Here is a 23,236-nt window from a genome sequence, read left to right as displayed (position 1 = left end):
TTTCAGTAATAAAGAAAAGTCAGTCAGATCTAGCGGACAGATTGGTGATAGGGGCTTTGATAATGAGTATTCCATGCCAGAAATGATTCTTCCATCATATTTTATTCAAGCACATTCCTAGATCAGCAAATATAACGGCCCATCATACCTTCGTACAAGCGCTTTGTGCAAACCTGTATATCGTAACGTCAAGTGTAGTTTGGCAAGGACTAAGTCACCCACCTGAAATTGTACATCTCTTCGATTGTGATGGGCCCACTTCTTGTTGCGCTTACTTGCCTTGTGTAAACAAGCTCTAGCCAAGTCATTCTTCTCTTCCCAATCATTCGTAAATTGATAAGAGGCAAGATTTGGTCCTGTATAATGGATCACAATAACGTTGGGTGTGAGTGGTTGTTGGCCCGTCACTATCTCGAACGGGCTTTGATTCGTGGCCCCACTTTGCTAAAAGTTGTATGAAAATTGGGCCACATCCAACAACTTTGGCCAATCCTTTTGTGTCGCACTCACATAGTGCCAAAGATATGTTTCCAACAATGCATTTGCTCGTTCGGTTTGCGCATCTGTTTGCGAATGCATGCTTATGGAAAAGTTCAAGTCTGAGCCCATTGACTTGAACAACTCCATCCAGAACCGGCTCATAAATCACCTGTCTCGATCACTGATAATAGATAGTAGCACTCTCCAATATTTCACCACGTGTCTAAGAAATAAACGGGCTGCCTCCTTAGCAAGGCACTCCTTGGTAGCTGGAATAAACGTCGCATACTTTGAAAACCTATCCACCACAATAAGAATACTTGCAAACCCATCAAACTTAGGCAACCCAACAATAAAATCCACGAATACACTCTCCCATTGTCTTTCCGGAATGGGCAAGGGTTGTAGCAAACCAGCTAACTAACTCAACCTTATCTTGTTGGCATACTAGACAAGTCTTCACATAGGTCTCTATACCTTCACCCATGTGAGGCCAATAGTAACGATCCTCCAAAAGGGCCAAGGTACAATGCATTCCTGGATGGCCCGCTCATCTCGAGTTATGACATTCCTTCATGACTTCCTTACGCAAATTCCCATAGTAAGGCACATAAAGGCGGTACCCATGAGTAATCTCTTCATTTTCCCCTCATTGGCAAGCTCAATCAAGCTTTTTGGTTGTGGGGTCATGGGACAATCTCTCTCGAATGCGCTCCAATAAGGAACCATCGAGTTAACTGATTGTCGTAAATTCCATCTTTCGGCTAAGTGCATTAGCCACAATGTTGTACTCCCTGACTTATACTCTATCATGAAATCAAACTCAGCTAGGAAAACCTGCCAGCAAGCCTATTTAGGAGACAACTTTTTCTAGATTAGAAAATAACTATTGGCAACATTATCAGTAAAGACCACGAACTTTGAACCTAGTAAATAATGTCTCCATGTGTGCAAGCAATGCACCACAACGGTCATCTCATTTTCTTGGATCGTGTATCTCTTTTGCGTCTCATTAAGCTTTCGACTCTCAAAAGCAATTGAATGCCCATCTTGCAGCAGTACTTCCCTAATGGCATAATTCGATACATCCGTGTATATCTTATACGGTTTTGAATAATCCAGCAAAGCAAGTACAGGCTCCCTCGTCATTACTTGCTTTAATTGATTAAAGGCCCTCTCATATTACGGATTCCAATGTCATACCTTTCCATTTTTCAACATGTCCGTCAAGGGTGTGGTAATTCTAGAGTAGCCTTTGATGAAGCGTCAATAGTAATTTGCCAACCCAATGAAGAATTTCAACCCCGTCACCCTGGTTGGAGGCTCCCACTCAACAATAGCCCGAATCTTGCTCTCATCCATTCGGATCTTACCACCTCCCATAATGCGACCTAGGAATGGTACTTTTTGTTGGGCAAATAAGCACTTCTCCTTTTTGACGACAGCTCATTTTCCCTCAAAGTTTTGAACACCTCCCTCAAATGTCTCACATGATCCTCGAGAGACTTACTATACACCACAATATCATCAAAGTAAACAACCACGAAATGATCAAGGAAAGGTTAAAGTACGTTATTCATTAGGGTGTAGAATGTAACTGGGGCATTCGTGAGTCTAAAAGGCATCATAAAGAACTCATACGAACCATACCGCATCATACAAGCTGTCTTTAGCTCGTCCCCCTCGGCTATCCGAACTTGATGGTACCCCAATCTCAAATCTAACTTGGTAAACCATCTCGCACTACCAAGTTGATCAAACAAATCCGCAATAAGAGGAATAGGGTACCTGTTCTTCACAGTGGTCTTGTTTAGAGCTCGATAATCAATGCACATTCTCAACGACCAATCATGTTTCTTTTAAAACAACATTGGCACACCATATGGAGATTTAGATGGCCAAATAAATCCTGTATCTAAAATCTCCTTCAATTATTTCTGCAACTCTTATAATTCCGGTAGAGACATAAGATATGAGGCCCTTGTTGGTGGCACCATGTTAGATACTAACTCGATCTTGTGGTCCACTTCCATCTTTGGTGGTAAACTTTTGGGCAACTAAACGGACATCACATCTCGAAAAGATCGCAATAACTCTCCCACTTCTTTCATAATCTCACCAACGAACTTAATAGCCTCCTCGTTCTTCAAGGTGGCCAAATAAGAGACTTCATCTCTACGTACTCCTTTAGTAAATTGAATTGCTGACAGTGTTTTTCCCTCTAGGCTTCTTTTTCTTATCATTCTCACCATGTATTGATGGTGCAAATCCGAAATCACCATGTAATTACTCGAAGGAACAATGAAAGCATTAATCCGGTCAAAGAAACTTAGTCCAACCACAAAATCATAGTCATCAAGTGGTATTACCTTAATGGATGCTTTATCGGTCCAATTGCCAAGTTGAAGATCCATTCCCTTCGTAAACCCCTTGATTGGAATACTTTCTGAGTTCACAATTTTGATTTGACCTGACTCATTCTCTATCTTGAGGACAAGTTTACGATTAGCCACTTTAGACACGCACCTGTGTCAACAAGCGCATCCAATTTTCTATTGGCCACAATGATGTCTACAAACATCAGCCCATAAGTCGTCTTGTCTTTGACACCCCCTAATATCGAACCAAGATTGTTATCCTCCACATCTGACTCCACTTTTGCTTCTATAACAGAGAGTGCAGCTTTTTTTAGACATTCTTTGATCATATGTGGGCCATCATAATAGAAGCAACTTATAGGCCCACTCTTCTTTTTGTCCCAAGGCTTCCTACCGTTGCCTTTCCTAGTGGGCCTTTCTTTTTCTCCCCCATTATTTCCTTTTGGATTGAATTTGGGCTTAGAAAACACAAGCATGTCTTTCTTCCCACCAAATTCGACCAACAATTCTGCTACAAACATGACTTTGGTAAGCTCTTAGACTTCTCGGCATTGCAACTCTTGCTTCGCCCTTGGTTTCAACCCATCCATGAAGGAAAAGAACACCTCTTTCTCTCTCATATCTGAGATTTGAAGTATGAGTTCGCTAAATTCCTGCACATACTCCCTCACAATGCCTTGTTGCGAAAGCCGATACAACTTTGCTCGGGCTTCATCCTCGGTATACTATGGATAAAACTGTGTCTTGAACTCGTATTAGAACTCCTTCCAAGTCCCAATTTCGGTCCCAAGACATCTCATATCGATGGACCTACGACTCCATCACAACAAAGCAACATCAGTAAGATACATAGCAGCAGCAATTACCTTAATGGCATTGTCCATGATGCATTTGGCAAGGAAGCATTGCTCGACTCCTCACAGAAAATTATCTACATCTCTTATGAACCTTGTTCCCTTGAACTCCTTAGGCTTGGGAACATCCACATTGGGCTTGGGTACGACAGCAGCAAACCCTCTATTGCCCAAAGCAACCTTGTAGATTGTGAGTTCACCGTTGAGCTCCGTAATCTCCTCTTTCAAGGCCGTCATCATAGCCTCAATGGCATCATCTCTACCAATCAACTTTTCAACATAGTCTAACACATACTCTTTGAACTGCTCCTTCATGGACTGTAACCCATCAATGAGTCTATCATTGACATCATCAATCCTCTCGTTGACATCCCTCACGGATTCCTCGAGAGTGATGACTCGATCTTCCAAAGCTGAGAGTATGTCTCTTGAACGACTAGTTTTCCTAGCCCTCCCACAAGTCTCCATTCCCTCAATATTCTCAGCAACTTCTTTTGACATCTTTCAACGATGCCTATAAACACTAGCTCGGATATCAACTGTCACGGACTTAGAGTTTTCACAAGCAACCAGTGCAGCCTTAGGTAGTTTCTTCGCTCAAAAACGCCTAACTCAACCTAACTCACAACAATTGAGGATTCAACGGAACTCCTCTTAGGCACTTACGAAGAATAGCAGAAGAACGAAGTAAGAATGAACTTGAAAGATGAACAAAAGCCACAGAAAAGCAAGAATACTTGAGAGAAAAATTTAAGTGAATGCTCTCAAAATTCTATTAATAACTGAATGAATTACAATGAGGGGAAGAGGCCTCTATTTATAACTTAGCCTCCCCAAAATCGATGATACAGATCAAAATACATCAATGGCTAAGATTAAAAGCTATCTCGATATCAAATATCTAAGATTACAGAATCGTATCTTCTAAAGATTACATTTAATGTCTAGGATCACATATCTTTGAAGATCAGCTTCCATATTTGCCAAGCATATCTTTGAATATCACTTTCCATATTTACCAAGCTCCGGAGATGGGCTTTCAATCTCTCCAAGCAATGGACCAGTCCGATTGGGCCTAATGACCTCCCTCGAATTCAATGGATCGTACAAGTTCGTCATGGTTGCAGGCTCCCATGCACAACCCATGACACTTGTACCTTGTCTAACTTTCCAAATAATTAAAATAATTAGACCAAACCTCAATGTAATATTGTAATACACTCGTAAATGTTAATAAATAATATTCACAAATTCTATCATTAGGAAAACAACATTTCAAAACCACCGTTTCTGACTCCACTAACTTTTTAGTCGTTACAGGACCTTTGTTATTCTAAAAAATATTTTCCCATATTAACAACATCACCTTAGTATAAATTAAAAAGAAAAAAAGAAAAAAGAAAAACAACAACAACAAAAAAATTGGATTGTACTAGCATGTTGCATACTGTATAGCTTCATTCATAGGTGGATTTGGGATTATTCATACTTAGAGGAGTACATAGAAGAAAGAGATCTTAATAATCTTAATGATACAAATTTAGATTTAGATAATGATGAACTCAATTAATGACCAACATTTGATGAAAAAGGGCTTATGTTAAATATTAAAGAGGGAATAACCCAAAAAATATGGAACACTATAACAATTAGATAAAATTAAATATGATGTTTCTTTTTCTTGTCATTTTTATTAGTAATTGTATTATCAACTATCTTTTTTGGATTAAAATAATACATATGATTATTTAATTTTAATTTTTATTACTTGTTTAGAATTTTTTTTATTGTGCAAATAATTTTTTATAGTAACTAATATTTTTAAAAATCTATATTATGTAACTATATAATTACATTTTGTATTATCAAACATGGCATAGGAAATTACAATATAATTACACTGTGTCAACTAAATACGTCTTGAAAATTGTAATTCTTTGTGATTACTTACTACCCTATTAATTATAATTTCATTCAATTACTCTTTGCTGTTCAAACAGACACTTGAGATTTTAAATTTTTGAATTTGAATTTCAAAAATTATGTAAATTGAATAGTAAATTATTTAAAAAATGTAACATTCATGGTAATTTCTAAATTCTTGAATTTATTATATCTCTATTTAGAGTTTAATATTTTAATATTTAAAAATTCCATATATTTTTTCACTTTTCTACCTATTTTATACATAATATATGTATTTTATTATTACCATTTATCTAACAAATAAAATTCAAATTTAAATACGAAATTTCAAATATATACTCACTTAGAAAAAAATGTCTTGAGTGAATATCGAGTTAAATTTACCTTTTAAACCATATTTTCCACTTTTTTAGTCACAAATTCATCTACCTTTTTAGAAATAATTAAATGAATACGTTTATGTCATATCAGTAATTTCATCTTGAGTTTTAAAATTTTAATTTGAATTTAATTTTTTCCAAAATTAAAATACCAATATGACAAAAAAAAACTAATAAAAAGATATACAAAGGACGTAGAGTGACTATTACATACATTCTTTTTTTCTCAATCCTATAAACCAAAAGCAATAATGGAAACATAAACACAACTTTGACAAGTTCAAGATCAATCGTTCAAAACTCCCCAATTAAAAAGCTACAATTATTTGATGGGTTTTCAAAATATTTGAATAACATTTCCATGGGTCATTTTTTTTTATTTTCCTTTTGTGGGAACCCATCTTTTAACATTTCCAAATAATTTCCTCGTTTCGGGAAGACCAAGATTAAAGTTTTTAAGGTGTTGTTCTTACATACCCAAAATCGATTTAAATCGCAGTGTTTAGCTTTATTAAATCCGATTTTACTTTAATTTGATTAATACTTAAATGAATTCGATTAAATATAATTTTATATTTAAAACTAAAAATTATAATTAATCGAGCTGAGCTTAATAGAATTTTAATTTTTTTATTTAATTTATCATTAGCTTTATTTTTATAATATGAAAATAAATATTTTATATTTAAATTAATGAAAATAACTTTATATACTGTATAAAAAATTATTACTAAAGAAAAACATAATAAATCCAATTTATCTAAGCAATAAAATTTTGTTATATTTAATTATTTTCTATACTATAGGTTCAATTGTTTGAAACCAAAATTTTATATAATAATTGTTTTTTTTTCAAAATCCATCTTAAATGAATATGTAATTAGAAATGGATGTTTGATTGAATCAATCGAATTGAGTGAAAAAATTTTGAGCTGGCGAGTCCTATTTTATCATTCTAACTCGATTTGAATTTTTGTTCGAACCAAGTCAAGTGAAATAAAATTTAAATCGAGTTTATTCAAAAAAAATTTTAAATCGAGTTAAATTATCCAAGTTAAATTAAAAAAAATAAACATGTCAAATTAAAATCTTGTTACAATATAACTAATTTCATGTTAGAGCACATAAATTTGAAACCATATATATTTGAAAAAAAATTTCAAAGCTAAATAAAAAAAATATTTTAGTTTGATAAACTTAAATCGTTAATTAATTTATTTAGGTCCACAAAATTATTATTTTAGAAAATTTTTAAAAATGTTACTTTTTTTTATATTTTGGATTTCTTTGTAATTTTTGTTGTAAGAGAGACCAATTTATTCATTTTCAAAATTGATAATGACCAAAAAAGTATTTACATTAACATATTATTTGAATTATTTAAATTATTTAAATTATAAAATTTAAGTCGTGTAACTCAAAATTCAAATTATTTATTTAAATTAACTCAAAAAAATTAAATAATTCAATTTAATTAACTCAAAATTAAAAAAAAAATCGATTTCTTCATATCGTGACAAATTTTGGTCCCCCAACATTGCGTAGTATCACCCATAATGATGAGATATAGAGTTGAAAAGAGCGGTCAAACAATCAAAGCTCATATTTTTGGTGTTGTGTGTTAAAATAGAATTAGAAGCATGGGATAAATCAAAAGATTAAATATTATATTTTTGTTCGACCAAAAGATTATATAATTATATTATAAGATCCGGCAGCCATGATCTTTCTACCCACCTCCTTAGAAACAGCACTGCACTTCTCCATTCTCTTCCTTCAGAATTAAAACTTCACACATCTTTTAATCTTATACAACACGTACGCCCTTGAAACGCGCTCTTCCCAATCCCCCATAAATGCAAATATACCCTTCAACAATTAACCAAACCAATCTGATAAACAACAAAAAGAAGAAGATCGAAGGAAGAGAGGAAATCATTAAACTATTGATTGCGTTTGAGGCCCAATGTTGGAATCTGAGTACTCTTCAGTTGAGTTGCAATGGACGTTGTTAATGTCGGACTCGGACATGGCAGCAGCCGCTCAACAGCTGATGCTACTCAGCGATGAAGATAACAGCAGTAGCACCAGCAGCAGCAATGGCAACAACAACAAGAAGCAGAAAATCAAAGTGAAGATGATGAAAGACGAGAGATGCTTGGAACAAAGTCAAAATGAGATAACTTCAGCAAAGATTGAAGAAATTTTTGGGAAAGAGGAGATTTCGAGACCAACGAAGAAACGGAGGTATCGATTCCTAGAGAGTATTTACAAGGAGACAAAGTATATGAAGGTTAGCTACGGTTCCTCTAGAAATATTATTAATTAGACTTAACTTCTGTAAAGAGGGATTAGTAATTTTGTTTTTGGAAGGGAAAATTGAAAATGAAGACTTGTTTTCTTCTGGGTTTTGGTCATTATTAATCATGATCATGAAGCTTTGATCAACTGACTTTTCTTTTTACTTTTAATTTGCTCAATATTTAGAAATTTTAAGAGTGGGATTAGGGAAGAATTATTTATTTTAAACTTCTTGTAGGGTAAAGGGTGTTTTTCTAGATAGAAGGTTGAGCACAGTTTAACCATGGCTGCTGCCATTCCTTTGATCTGCAATGCAAATTCAGCTGCTGTTCTCGTCTTTGGGTTAATTATATAATTTTATGTGGTACTTATTTCTCTAATAAAAAATCTTATTTTATATTGAGATCAAAAAGTGATGAAACGCAAGTGTTTTCCTTGATCCGATACATGATTAGAAAATTTAAACGAAGATGAAGAATTTAATACATGATGAACTTAAAATGTGCTTGACCTGCATAATGCTATCTATACGTGCGTTTCCGTGTTGTTCAATTGTACTATTATTCTTTATAATTTGCTAAAATTGTAGATTTAGCCCATCTACTTTAATTTAATCATTCTTAGTCCATATATTTTTCTAAATTGATTGATTATAAAATTTTAGTTCTAACTCAAATAGTAGCTGTTAATTCTGTTAGCTTAAATTCAAATTCCAATCTTATATTATATGTACAATTGTAGATTTAGTTCATATTCTCCTACTGAATCATTTCAAGTCCCTATACTTTTTCAAATTTTGAAATTTCAATTTTGATTAATGACAATTAACAATCCATTAACTGGACTTGTGGTGTGTAATATGTGGAAATAGTATAGCATAACTTAATAAATTTAAGAAGTACCATTTAGTAACAAAAGAAATTTTATAAATTGAAAAGTTTAAAGAATAAAAATGACTAAATTAAAATATATGAATTAACTCTATAACTTTTACAAAATATAGGGACTAATAATAAAATTTAACCTCTTTAAATGTTTGATTTATATACCAGTGTGTTTTCTAATATACAGAGGTGGTATATAAAATATGGTGTTTGTACAGAAAAAGTTCATCATGAAAAACCTACACAATAACTTCTCCAACACCTAATAAAAGATTTATTAAAAAGAATTAAAAAGTAAGCCATCAAAATCAATTAGAAGCTTATAAAAATATATAATTTTATCTCAATTCTCCCAAAAAAGTTATTTTTAACTTTATTCTTGCAACTAAATTCATTTTAATCGACTTTATTAATTGAACCGACTTATGTTAAACTAGTTTAATTAAATTAATTAAGATATAAGTTGATTGGTTATTAATTGAATCGACTACTCTTTCTTGTCTCAAATCTATAACAAAAATGACTATTGTCTTTTTTTTTTATCATAATCAAGATATTCACCTTTGGTAATAATAATTAATTTCTTCGCCGTAAAAATTTTCAAAAAAAAAAAATAAACAACTAGCCACAAAATATACTCCATTGAATAGTAGGAAACAAGGTGAAGTAGTACCAAACCACACCAATTTTTGCATGTTGAGTTATTTTTGTTCCCTTCACCTTGTGGGAAGAGTTAGCATTATATTCAAAAACCTGCGAAGTTAATTAGTTAATGTGCTTTTATTAAAAGCTGAATTTTCGATTTATTGGAGATTTGTATAGGAGGAGGAAAAGAAATTGGTGCTGATAATATGTTTGCATCTATAATTGCTTCTAATATGTACAATGATAATGAGGTTGTGCCTCAAATTGTAAAAGAAATGAGAAGAAGCAATATAGGTTGAGTAGTCAAACAAAAAGCATTTGTATCAGTAGCTCTGACACGCTTATTGTAACATCTTTTCTTGCTATGGATGCAATTATTTTCATATCTTTTACAGTTGGTGAAGCACGTGACATATATATTTAACGGATGTTATAATAATTTATTTGTATTCGTGGTTATAAAATAGTATCTAAATCAAAATGTTTGAAGCATACTCCATTAAATTACAAAGATGCGGTATAATTTTATATTGAAAATGGATATGAAAATAATGTTGATAGTAATTGCTATCTATTTAAAGAAGGAATTTGATGCCAAGAATTGCAATAGGTTGAAATTTTATCTTGATTTTATAAAGTTATGCTTTATCCATTAAGCTATGTTATGATTGATCCTCAAGTATCTCACAAATTGCACTAAACTAGATATAGCCTTTGTAGCCAATTTACTTGCATGTTTAATTCTGCACCAACAGTCATAAAGGCATAAGATGGTTTGTCTCTATGGAACATCTTATATGGATTTACTTTCCCTAATGGAGTAAAATCAAAATTAATGACGTCTGTTATCTTTCTAGTCATCATAAAGTTCAGTCTTAGACCAACTATGTTTTCACATGCCATGATATTACTATCCCATGGCAGTCTCTGAAGCAAACAATCATTACTATCTCATCAAATCATGCAAAAATATTACTAATATATGAAGCAAGTCGTGAATATGTGGGGTTAAGACTATGATTCAACGTATAAGAAAAGTATATGGATTTTTATAGATAATGCAAGCCAACAATATTGCATGAGGGGTTACTGAATTCGGAGACATTCCCGATATCTCTGCTCATAATTTAAGCCATCAGTGGAGTAGAAATTTTTTTCAGTAAATGTATTAAACAATTAAGAATGATATACTTACTAAGCAAATATTTAAATAATTCATGAAATAATTTAATTACAATATTTCAACTTTCAATTTTCAAGAAGCACATGACTAACATTGAAACTTAATATTATATTATTTTTCCTTTAATAAATTTTTATCCCATTTAATTGGCAAAATTTTAGCGAGACATAATCATAAAAAATAATCATTAATCAGAAGGAAGTATTATAATATATGCACTTGGATGACTAAATATATGTGAAAGACCATTAGTATCCTTTACGTGATTTATGTACATGACATTATTCATCTTTCATTACTTATGAAATTCATGTATTGTATGGTACATCGAATTGTGGAATGTACCATCCTTTATGTACTTATGACCAAGACTCCTATGTAAAGAACATGTTTCTCAATCAAGAAGGAAAAAGAATTAGTAATAACTACTAAATTTAAAGCTTAACAACATAATGAGGATTTTCTCAATTTAATATCTAAACAACACATATCTCGTATTTTGCATAAAATAAAATGAAATTAATATTTTTTAAAATGATAAAATTAATTATTTAAATATTACTTTTGATAGAAAAAAATGAAAAGAATGTTGCAAGTTAAATTTGCATTTAAGCTTTTATCTTTAATTAAGTAAAAAAAAATAGATTCAAAATTTATTTTTGTTAAAATTTATAATATTTTGATTTTTGGTGGTGTCAGAAATTATGGTTTCGAACTATCATTTTCGTAAATTGAGTTTATAAATATTAATATTTAATATTTATGAGGCTAGTATAGAAATATATTAAAATTTGGTCTAATAATTTTTATTTAATTGATAGTTAATTAAGGTACAAGTGTAATGATTCTAAAGCCAGTGGTATTGAAAAAAGTAGTTTTGAAACTCTATTTTTGATGTTCGAGATCATAAATATTATTATTTATATTTACAAGGTTAGTATAAAGTTTAATTAAATTTTGATCCTTTAATTTTTGTCAATTGGATAGTTAATTAATATATAAAAACTAAATCATAAAAATATCGCTATTAAAAGGCTTTATCAATTAATGTTCAAGGGTTTATGTAGAAATTAGCACATTCTAAAAGACATGGACGGTTAGTGGAAGTAAGTAGAAAAAAAAATAAAAATATGTTAAATTATAATATTATTTTTAAAACAAAAGATGTTAAAACATATAATAAAAAATAAAAAAACATGTTATCATCTTCATTCTCTCTTCTCTACCCGTTTCCACCTTGGTTAAGAAGCTAGGGAATTCGGCCAAGTTCTCCACTTTGAGGAGAAGAGAAAATTACAAATTAGCCCTTAATACTTCAATTGTTTCTAATCTTAATTTTATAATATGTTTGATTATTTTTAATATCTATTAGTTTAGATTAATTAGAACTTTGATAATATTGATTTATAATGGATTAAATCATAAAATATGAATGGTATGACAAATATAAATAAATACATGAAAGTTGGTATAATTTGATTTATATTTTAATGTTGGTAGATGATATGTTAGCATTATATAAGTTTGGAATGGAATTGTGGCATAAATGATTAGTGCTTTGTTGGTATAGGTATGTTTTAACATGTTTGGAATAATTATATAGGCGAATTAGTAAATATGAGAAGTGACTTAGTTGGGACCATTTAGTAATTGGTTAAAGTATTGCTGAATGTTAAAGTTGATAGGTAGAATGTATATGTTTTATGTGATAGGTTGAAATGAATTAGTTATGTAGCTTAAATAAGTGTAAGGTGAGTAAATATGGTATGAATTGATGATAGGTTGAATTTAATAGATGGATTGAAATGAGAATGGTATGTATATAGGGCTAATATATGTGCTATTTTGGATGATGATGTAACAGGCCGTCTTCAATGGTATCAAAAATAGTAGTTTTGAGACCATGATTCCAACAAGTGAGTAAATATTTTAGTGTTTATTTAAAGTCTATATGGTTATATTAGAGTCGTATTAAAGTTTCGTTAAGAAATTTTAAAGTTTAAAAAGTTAAATAGGTGAAAATGACTAAATTGAAAAAGGTGTAAAAATTGAATTCTATTAATTACATGGGTTAAATGGTCTTAGAAAAATAAATTAATGGGTTTTGATGGTAATTGTGCCATTTATAAATATAGTGGACAATGAAAGACATGATTTAGGTATTTTATAAGTTTATTAGTTAGTGGTAAAATTGTAATTAATTAAATAAACCTAAAATAAATCACTAAAATGATATCATCTTCTTCATTTTTGCTTGTTTCAACCTAAAATACCATTAAAGAAGGGTTTGAAGTTTCAGCTAGACTTGTTTCCTTGCATGGTATGTGTTTGAGCCCCATTTTTAATTATTTTTGTTTTTGAGCTCGTTTTAGCTTAATCTACTTAGCTCAGAAATTAATTAGCAAAAATATTAAAGGTTGAGGGACTTGCCATGGTTGAGTTTGAGTGTGTTTTGATATTAATTGATAGATTATTAATTTTGATTGTTAAATTAACATGTTTTGTTAAGTAGTGTTTAGAGAATTTAAGGTTTAGTGATTAAATTATTTAAATGGTGAATTTCATCTATATTTTGTAAAAAGAAAAAAAAATGTGGATTGATATGAGTATATTGGATACTCGACTAACATATTTTAGGTAAAAAAAAAAGGTGAAATTTCAAGTTATGAGCTTAAGAACTAAGTTGTGAAAAAGTTAAAATAGGAGGGGTAATTTTGTAATTTCATGATAATATGACTTATAGATTGAATTGAATAATTGAGGTTATTTGAAGTACTTAATTGAATGAAATTATTATTTAGATCAAGACACACAACAATCGGACTTAAATCGAGGTAAAGTTAAGGTGTTGGATTAGTTTTCGACTTTGTTAAAACGATTGTGACATCGAGGTAAGTTCGTATGAATTATAATAATATTAATTATAGTTGGTTTGATTATTTGTTATAATATGTTGAATATAATTTGACTCGGAAATATCACGATGTTTTAAACAATTGATGATTAAGTAATCCCATTAGAACCTTAAGAATTCTTAGGATACAAATGACATGTTATTAGGGTTATACGGTTTCGAATGCTAGTCTTGAATGTCCTACCGATGTCTGAGATCTTACATTTGTTGCGGATTCTCCACAACTCATGTGAGCAGCATCGTGTAGCTAACATTCCGACCTACAACTCGTATGAGCAGGCCCATTTTACAACTTTTGTGAGCACTATTGAAAAGGAAAGGTTACGATTACTTGAAAAGACACACTGTGTGAGAGCATTCCTAAGTATCTGATGAAATTCTAGATGGTTCAACAAGTAAGTAAAGGTTAATAGAAAGGCATGTATATAAATTGATGGTTGTTCATAATATTATGAAAAGGTAAATTTAATGAATGCAAATGGATTGAAAGAGAACTAAATAAACATGTGATGAATGGTTTGTATATGGAAATTCACTCATGATATGGTTGAAGTTATATGAATTATGTATGAACTTACTAATTTGTGAGTTTGGTGGGTAAATAAGAGTTTATTAAGCTTATAAGCATGGTAATGATGTCAAGCATATTTTATAAATTTAGTTTAAAAAGGTAAGTTTATGTTTAAGTTTATACGAGCTTACTAAGCACTAGTTGTTTACGTCTTTGTTTTTCCTCTATTTTGTAGATCATCGGAAGCTCGATCGATTGGAATCTTATCGGAGTCTTATCACACTATCCATCAATCACTTTGGTAGTTTTTAGTTATTTTAACCAAGGTTATAAATGGCATGTATAGGACTTTTTGTAATGGAAGTTTTTGAATATACTAATGATCAACTTGGTATGAATATACCTTTTGTGAATATATTTTGTTTGTTTGGACTTATAGTGCTTTGGCAAGTTTATTTCCTTTGGTCCATTTAAGTACTTTGTAATATATGGCTTGAGGTATGTTTATATATGGTTTATATGGTTGATTGGAGTGAGGATGTGGGAATGTATGCATTGGGTTTAATTTCATTTATGTTTTTGTGTGCTTTGGTTACTTTTGTAATGGTTGGATGCATATATGGTGTAGTTGGTTTGTTTATATATTAAAAGCTATATGTAAATGGTCATTTTGGTATGCTTATTTTAAATGGTGAAATGGATTGATAATGGTTGACATTAGGTAGCTATTTTATCTAAGTTTGGTGATTGAGTAATGGCATTATAGTTCTGCTCTTAATGGATTTTGTTTTGGTATGAAATGAAATGCCTTTGAATGGTATATTGATTAGAAGATCTAAGTCGATTGAATTGGTATGTTATGAATGTTTGAAGTGTGTTTAGGGTCGTTGAGTATGTGTGCAAATGGAGTAGCTTGTTAGGCAAGGTTTGATCTTTAAATGGCTTGTTTTAGGGGCTAATTATGGAACACAGCCTGGGACACGGGTAGACACATGGTCATGTGTCTTAAAAATTTTGGGTGCAGATTAGTTCACACGGGCACAGAGAATTACACAGCCTGGTGACACGACCATGTGACCTTGAGCCACACAGTCATAGAGAATTACATGATTTGCGCACACGAGCGTGTAGAGTAGTCACACTAGGGTATGGATAGTCACACGGTTTGGGCTATGTCACACGACCTAGCCTCACAGTTATGTGACCCTTGTTTTCACAATTATTTTCATTTTTTTCTAAAATTTTTTTGATTTATTCAGATCGATCCCCGATTTCTTTTAAATCGTTTTTAGGACTTCGATAGCTTGACTTAATGCCCAAATGTGTATGTTTGCTATGATTAGAATGAAATATTGGAATTTATAATTAAGTTAAATTACTTGTTCTGTATAGAATTTAAAGGTTCTGTTTTGTACAGTAACATTTCGTAACCCTGATCTAACTACAGAAACGAGCTAAGGGTATTACATCTAAATTGTTAGATGATACATGTATTATTTGTACAACAAATTGGTGATCTTAGGACATGGCTTAAATGTTGGGTCATTTTGGTATAAACTATGTTATATGCTTGTAAATATGTTTTACTAATAATGTATGTTTTTTTGTCAGAGGAAAGCAAATTGGTAAATAGGTTAGATTATGAGGAGTTACATATTAGCTTAAAATTATTATTACAAGTATAATGAATTATCTCTGTGAATTATATTGAAACAAGAAGTGTTGATTTTATTCACAGAACAAGTTTATTATCGAGGATGGTAAGCTTGATAACTTCAAATTATTAGTATATGGTAGATATATACATGTAGATATACACGTTTATTTAGGTAGGATTGTTAACCATAATATTATCTACTTAAATTATAAAAATACCACTGAATGTTTTACTCAACATACAAATTGTATGTTAAGATTAGATATAATTCAAAATTCCAGTGCATCAACAACGTTCAATCTATAATTCTGGCCTCATTCATATTTTAATTTGACATAAACCTAATAGGTTAGATTTTGGGGTTGTTGAATAATATTAAAATCAAACGTTATATCTTATATTCTAATAATAATATATATAGTGAATTTGTTGCATGCTATTAGGTGCATATACAAATGAAACATAAATTTACTCTAGTCTGAATAAGAAATGTATACATTTAATTATTAAATTATTGTAATTACTCCCGGTGTTACAAAATTAAAGATAGGAGGTGTCGAGCTTCTCATAATTATTCATCGCTTCCACTACTAACTTTTAAATCAAAATACATGATTTAGTCCTCACCACCACAACAGCACCAACCTCGCCACAATAAGAATTGATCACTATCACTGTCACCACTGTTTTCAATAAATCTATCACAAGTCCTTATCCAAATTACCAAGCTCCCCACCATCAGCCTTCCCGTTTCAATTCTTATCCTAAACACAATATAAAAAAATAAAGCTTTCTGAATGAATCATAAAGACATCCGAAATTCCATCGTTATTACAGAACAAAAAATGAGTTAACAAATAATATTTATCTTACAATTAGGTCGTTGTGTACTATGCTTATAATAATAAAATTCTAAACTCAGCACAATAAAAAGCGTCTTCAAAAGTAACACCCTACCACCCATCAACACACATCATATCATAACAAACAAATCCAATATCTGCTTCAGCATTTAAACCTCGCTTCGTACTCCTGGGGTTGCTGCAACGATTTTTATGAAAAATGTTATTTCATGATAAAATATAACAAAACTACCCACCTATGTATGTGTCGTAAACAACTTACCATAAATAAGGCTGATATTGATCGGCCTGCAAACCACCTCATGTGCATTGCACGTTGAGCTTTACCTGCTGCTTCTGCGGAGTCAAATCGCAGATAGACGCATCCAGCGCTGTTCCTGTACAAAAGACAAAGAAGTATTACAAGGAGAAAAAGAAGAATAAAAAAACACTAAAACTGCAGTCGGTAAGAGGCAAAGCAAATAAATCTTTACTGATCAAATTTAGTAACATTTTTAATTGACTTAATAAGGGAAAATGTTCGGCAAAAAGTACTTCAGGATAATGAATTGGGCAGTCTGACAGATCAAAATTATTAAGCATTGGCCGCACCAAATGATGTCAAGCATGGAGAAAATACCACCAGAAGTATGTGAATTCCAACCGTTTAACCAGGAAAGGAAAATACCACCAGGTATGCACCATGAACACGACTCACCATAAATTGTACATGTATGTCTCAATAGTTTCATCAAACAATACAAATAGATTAATAGATTTAAAAATCGCAAGGATCCCCTCGATTGATAGCCCTATATTTCCAGTCTATAGAGCACATGAATGAAGGATACAGATTTCAGTACCAAAATCCAAGCATCTCTTCCCATAAGTAATTATATATATAAGAAATAAAAGGAATTCTGATGCAAAAGAAACATATATATTTTCCTTCTGTTTTTCTACTACAAATTTTCATCTTTTCAATTTTCTTTCCCCTCTACTAAGCAAAGCCATATGATTTATGCATTAACGAAGTCATCAAGTAAAATAAAGTAAGCATAGATTTTACTGGAGCACAATTATTAAGCCAACTACAAAACAAAACTGCAAAATATTAGCTTATCTAAAGTGCTTACTTGTCTACATATATATGCTTCACCCTGCCATATTTGCTGCATTCTTCTTCGACATCCTCTTTAATATCCAAATCAAAATCTGGTTCCGTCTGAAATAGAACTTACAGGAAATGACTACCTTGTACAAGCCATAAAAAAAGAAGAAGATAACAAGGAAATAGCATGTTTAAACAAAAGAAAATTCAAACCTCAGTTGCAGGATCAAACATATTCTTCAGCAGCAAACATTCACTGGGCTGGCCAACAGAATCAAGTGCTGTAGTAGACATGATTGGAGGTAGAATTGGTGTTGGATATGCAGCTTGGCCATTGACAGGTAAAGTAACAGCCTGTGGATTCGGAGCTGACCCATTAAGGAGGGGTGCTCCAAGGGAGCCCGTAATGCTGACAATCACTATTACATTAGATATATTATATTTTAAATTGGAAAGGACTATTTAAAAGTAAAAACCAACCTTGTCGCAATACCAGAGCGGTCCAGCTTCCGCATAAGCAATGCCCTTGATTGAGCATTCAAGGCCTGGATGAAAATACAGGAGAAAAATAAGCAGAAAGAGAAAGAGCAAGAAACAAAATTTAAACTTCCTAAGAATTATTAGAATGAGGCAATCTCGGAAGAAATCGTTTCAACCATAGAATTATTTAGATATCATTCTTTAATTGGCTGAAAATTTATGTTGAAAACAGCCATTGAAATCGTTTAGAAATTGTAAAATACCAATACAATAATATGCATTCAAGCTTACCAAGCCACCACCGTCATCATCATCGAAGTCAGCAGATTTTGCTGCAGTATCTTGGGTAACAACATGATCTGTAACAGATGAAACCTATTTGCAAATATAACCACAAATATGTTAATTTCGAAGACTACAATTAGAAGCCGGCAATAGTTACAGAGGAACAAACACACATAAATGGAACAGCGATTATAGTACTTCAGAATACTGTTATAAAGCTCATGAAATTAACAAGCCCACCTTAATGGTTCGACCAGCAATCTCCAGCTTTCCATTCAATGCACTTTGAGCTGCTTTTGCATGTTCAAGTTGAGCAAACTGTAAAGAACAACAACAAATGAGTAGATGTATAATTATTGTGATGAAAATAAACATTTTAATTCAACTTTTAACTACCTGAACAAATCCAAAACCTTTGCACTGCCCAGTCTCAAGGTCAAGTGGTAGTTGTACAAGCTCAACTGGGCCAAAAGGTTCAAATATCTGAGCCATTAACATAATGATGAGAAAAGGGTTTAGAATGAAAATCATGTACCTTTAAAATAATAATAACCAAGTCAAAGATAAATATAAAACTGGATAGTATCAATTAGGAAGCAGATCAGAGAATAAAATACATCTCAAACAGTCATGAAACTCTTTCCAAACTACTTCGTAAGCAACTTCTGTGGAATGTGTTTCATCCACAAATTTTCATTTAACAAGTTTAACTTACAGTCAGCAATTGCAAAGAAATTTTAAGAATAAAAAGAAAATTATTACAAGTCTTTCATAAACAAAATAAAAGATCAGTAACTTCTGATTATGCTGGTAAGCTAATTGTCCTATTACCTGTCTAAGCTGCATTTCTGTCATATTGAAGTGCAGGTTACCCACATACAATTTTCTATCAACAGCTCCATATGGCCCAGCAACACCACCTGTGCCTGCACCAGAAGTATTGGACTGAACAAGATTCTTTTCAGCCTCAGAAGGTTTAACCATCACAGGTTGACCAAGAAGCAGTTGACCAGACAACGCTATTGCCATTGGAACAGACATCACATCATAAAACTCAATGTACCTACAATTTCATCAGTGGCTGTAATTAGTTTCTCTCAAATTATGAGGGGAAAAATATGATCAAAACTTACAAAGAATAAAGCAAATAGATGTAGGGAAAGAAAACTGTAGTGCAGAAAGCTCATGCTGAGTATCTTTGTTGAATCTGATGTCTCATGTGATAAAAATACGTTAGCTCAGCAAAACAAGATTAGAAAAGCTGAATAGATATCATACACCAAGATAACCAAGTAACACATCAGGACTTAAAAAGGAGGTTGTATTGTTGCCCTGTCCTCACAATATAAAAAGAAAAAAAAAAGCCAGAAGGAACAACCTTCTAACGTTATACTCTAGAACTAAGATGTCAGAATTAACTCTGAAAATTACCAAAATCAAAGATGAAGATAAGAACCAAGAAATCATCCCAACCCCTCACGTTCAACCTCAACAAGCAAAAAAAAAATTGAAAATTAACATATTAGGGGAATAAAAAAAGAAAAAGCCCTGCAAATGAGTTTTAAGTCCTATAAGAAAAACCACATTTAGATTAAGTTCGAAGAAGTATCATTAAATCCTTATCAGAACCATTAACAAGCTAAGAATTGGTCGAAGGTACTCATCTTTATCTGTTACCTTAACGCATAGAAAATTCAAAACAGTAGAATTCTGGGAGAAGAAAAAAATTTAGGTATATGTCATCTACCTTGCGAACGCAGCATGAATTGATTAAACATGAGTGCAATTCCCATCATCCATCATCATTATCGCATTGCTAGTGAATTTAAGAATACAGTTAAACTTGATTCTTGAAAGCATAGACGCGAATACTTATTTAACAAGACTGCAAAAGAAAGTATAACTTTGCTCAACATAAAAGCACATACCCAACTCCCTTTGATCGTCTTGAGTTCCTATCCATGATCAGCCGAACATCCCTCACCTGAAAATCATAATGTAGATAAATATGAGATCAAACAGAAAACAGTAGCTGCAAAAAATTAAATATACCGGGAAATTCCAGACTTTCAACATTCATCATAAAAGACCTATCAAAGGGTTCCTGAAAATATTGTTTTAACACATGTGATTTTAACTCACCCCACATGTATAGTATGTTGAGACACAACAAATTCATAATACTACTCGTAACTGAAGGCAGAGGAGCATATACTGCAAGAGGAAGTAGATGTATCTCAATATTACGCATATATGCATCAATTTATAGTTATTATCACCAATCTATGAAGGCACAAAAGAAACAAAATTGATGACCATGCAAAATGAGATTGCCACATACCACGAATCTAAATGAGGAATTTAATTGAAACAAATCTAGAATTCTAAATTTACACTTGTATTCTCAAAATCATTTACATTAACTTTTTCCAAACTGATTAATATGGACTCCTGGGATACTTGAAAGCTATGGTGAAAATATTGCATACAACCTTCACATTAAGAAAAAAAAAACCAAATTAAACCTGACTAACCTTTCCTGCTTTTGAGAAGAACTCATAGACATCTCTCTCTGTTGCTTTTAGAGGCATCTGCCATCAACCAATTCAAATTCAACAGTAATCAATAAATGCAAAAGGAAATGCATGTTTGTACACATAGGTATAACATTTATGCCTAATAGTCCTTCAAAGATGAAAGCAAAAAACAGAATTCATCTACCTGATAAGCAAAAACGGTTCTCTGGTCCCTCTCAGGATCAGCTTCAGGCTCTGTTGCTTCCTTCTTATCTTTAAATCTCCTGAAACATACATATTCATTAGATAATCTAGAATATCACAAAAATCCTGCTCTTAGCAAACTGGTCTATCCAAATTTAGAACAGCATACCATCCACATATATCAAACATGCCCATCCAGATGGCACAATAGTTCTACAGATGCAAACTACTAAAAAAAACCCTCTCACTATGTTTCTTTCACATCAATCACTGAGGTGGATAAATTCTTAAACATCAAAATAGAGCATGAAATTCTCTCCCAAGGAGAAGTTGTCTCAACAATGAACACCCCCACCATGTTCTTGAACTCACTTAGATCATAAAAAGGAAACACAATTGGATTGCAAAAAACACAACGGAATTGCCTCAAAACACAGTTTGCTTAGAGAAAGAGACGATAAAAGGGCACCTGCTGTCTCTGATGTCAATGTCACGTTCTCTGTCCCGCTCCTTCTCTCGCTCGCGCTCACTCTCGTGCCTCCTCGACCTACTGCTGCTTCTCTCTCTCCTCTCTCTCTCCCTTTCCTTCTCCTTCTCCTTTTCTCTCCTCTCTCTCTCCTTTTCCCTCTCTCTCCTCTCCTTCTCTCTCTCTTTCTCTTTCTCTTTCTCCTTATCCCTATCTCTCCTTTCTCTTTCCCTATCCCTTTCTCTATCTTTTTCCTTTTCCCTTCCTCTACTGCTCCTCCTCTCTAAATCTCTATCCCTATCTCTCTGCCTTTCCCTTTCCCTTTCTCTATCACGGCTGCTTCTACGCCGATCTTTGTCACGATCTCGCCTCTCCTCGTCATCCTCTTCGCGACCGCTTCTCGATTTCTTGCTACTACTCTTGCCTTCATCATCCTCTTCATCTCTCTCGCTATCTCTCTTCCTATAGCTTCTCTCGTTCTTATCCCCCACTCCTCCTCCGTCTTTGGTCTTCTTCTTCGAATCTTCCTGCTCCTCCACGGTTTTCTCCAAATACTCGTACTCGTCGAAATCCATTAATTATTCTCGAAAAATTGGAAGATTTCAGCTCTTGCTCTTCAAGTCTATGAATCGCAGGGCTAGGGTTTGGGGGAGTTAGGGTTTTGTTGGAGGTTTCAACTTTCAATTGAGGGGGTTTGGGGAAGTTAGGGTTTAATTTGGTCCTCGAAAGTCGAAATCTGGGAGGGACGTGGGGTTAGGATGTAATTGGCATTGACTCGTGGGTTTTTAAGAGATTAATTTGTCATTTTTATTTATTTCAGATTATATTTTAGTTATACATATTTAAAAGTTCAAGTTTTAGTAATTTATGTTATTATTTTATTACAAAATGATCATTTTTCTATTAAATTTATTCATTTTTTTAACAGTAATATTACATAGTAGTCCAATTAAATTTTAAGTGTCAACTTTAATTTCTTATTGAGATGAGAATATATTTTTTATTAAATAAATTTAATTAATTAAAATTTTGAAATTCTAAATCTCAGTTAAAAAATTGTTCATATTCCCTTTTTTTTTACTTTTCTTTTTCAATTGACTAAAAAAGTTATTATCATCCAAATTTTTTATTCAGGTACAAAAATAAAAGAAGAATAAATGGAGGGTCCAGGTATGTCTTATTCACCAACAAATTTATATTTTAAAACTTAAAATAAAGT

At 32.3% G+C, this 23,236-nt stretch overlaps 2 protein-coding genes across 2 annotated transcripts; one reads left to right on the top strand and one right to left on the bottom strand.

Moving 5' to 3' along the window:
* Window positions 1-7,756: 7,756 nt before the first annotated feature.
* On the top strand, window positions 7,757-8,699 carry LOC121210570 (uncharacterized). The gene has a single exon (XM_041082333.1). It carries the CDS (start codon window positions 7,985-7,987, stop codon window positions 8,345-8,347), a length of 363 nt encoding a protein of 120 aa, XP_040938267.1. The 5' UTR covers window positions 7,757-7,984; the 3' UTR covers window positions 8,348-8,699.
* Window positions 8,700-16,911: 8,212 nt separating this feature from the next.
* Window positions 16,912-22,814, bottom strand: LOC107925051 (RNA-binding protein 39). The gene is made up of 13 exons (XM_041082332.1): window positions 22,021-22,814; window positions 21,553-21,631; window positions 21,366-21,422; window positions 20,760-20,815; window positions 19,663-19,894; window positions 19,228-19,314; window positions 19,072-19,149; window positions 18,838-18,921; window positions 18,547-18,611; window positions 18,280-18,475; window positions 18,092-18,180; window positions 17,239-17,353; window positions 16,912-17,154 (listed from the first exon to the last, which is right to left on the bottom strand). Exons 1-13 carry the CDS (start codon window positions 22,590-22,592, stop codon window positions 17,119-17,121), a joined length of 1,746 nt encoding a protein of 581 aa, XP_040938266.1. The 5' UTR covers window positions 22,593-22,814; the 3' UTR covers window positions 16,912-17,118.
* Window positions 22,815-23,236: the final 422 nt, after the last annotated feature.

Source organism: Gossypium hirsutum, chromosome A02, assembly GCF_007990345.1.
Source record: "Gossypium hirsutum isolate 1008001.06 chromosome A02, Gossypium_hirsutum_v2.1, whole genome shotgun sequence".
NCBI lineage: Eukaryota > Viridiplantae > Streptophyta > Magnoliopsida > Malvales > Malvaceae > Gossypium > Gossypium hirsutum.
This window is presented reverse-complemented; position numbering and strand designations above follow the sequence as displayed.

Excerpts from the sequence above, each read along its gene's own strand:
- LOC121210570 (XM_041082333.1), top strand. The coding sequence starts at position 7,985 with ATGTTGGAATCTGAGTACTCTTCAGTTGAGTTGCAATGGACGTTGTTA.
- LOC107925051 (XM_041082332.1), bottom strand. The coding sequence starts at position 22,592 with ATGGATTTCGACGAGTACGAGTATTTGGAGAAAACCGTGGAGGAGCAG. Across the intron at positions 21,423-21,552 it reads GAACCGTTTTTGCTTATCAG|ATGCCTCTAAAAGCAACAGA; the intron begins GTAGATGAATTC and ends GGTTGATGGCAG. Across the intron at positions 19,895-20,759 it reads AGACGATCAAAGGGAGTTGG|GTACATTGAGTTTTATGATG; the intron begins GTATGTGCTTTT and ends ATGAAATTGTAG.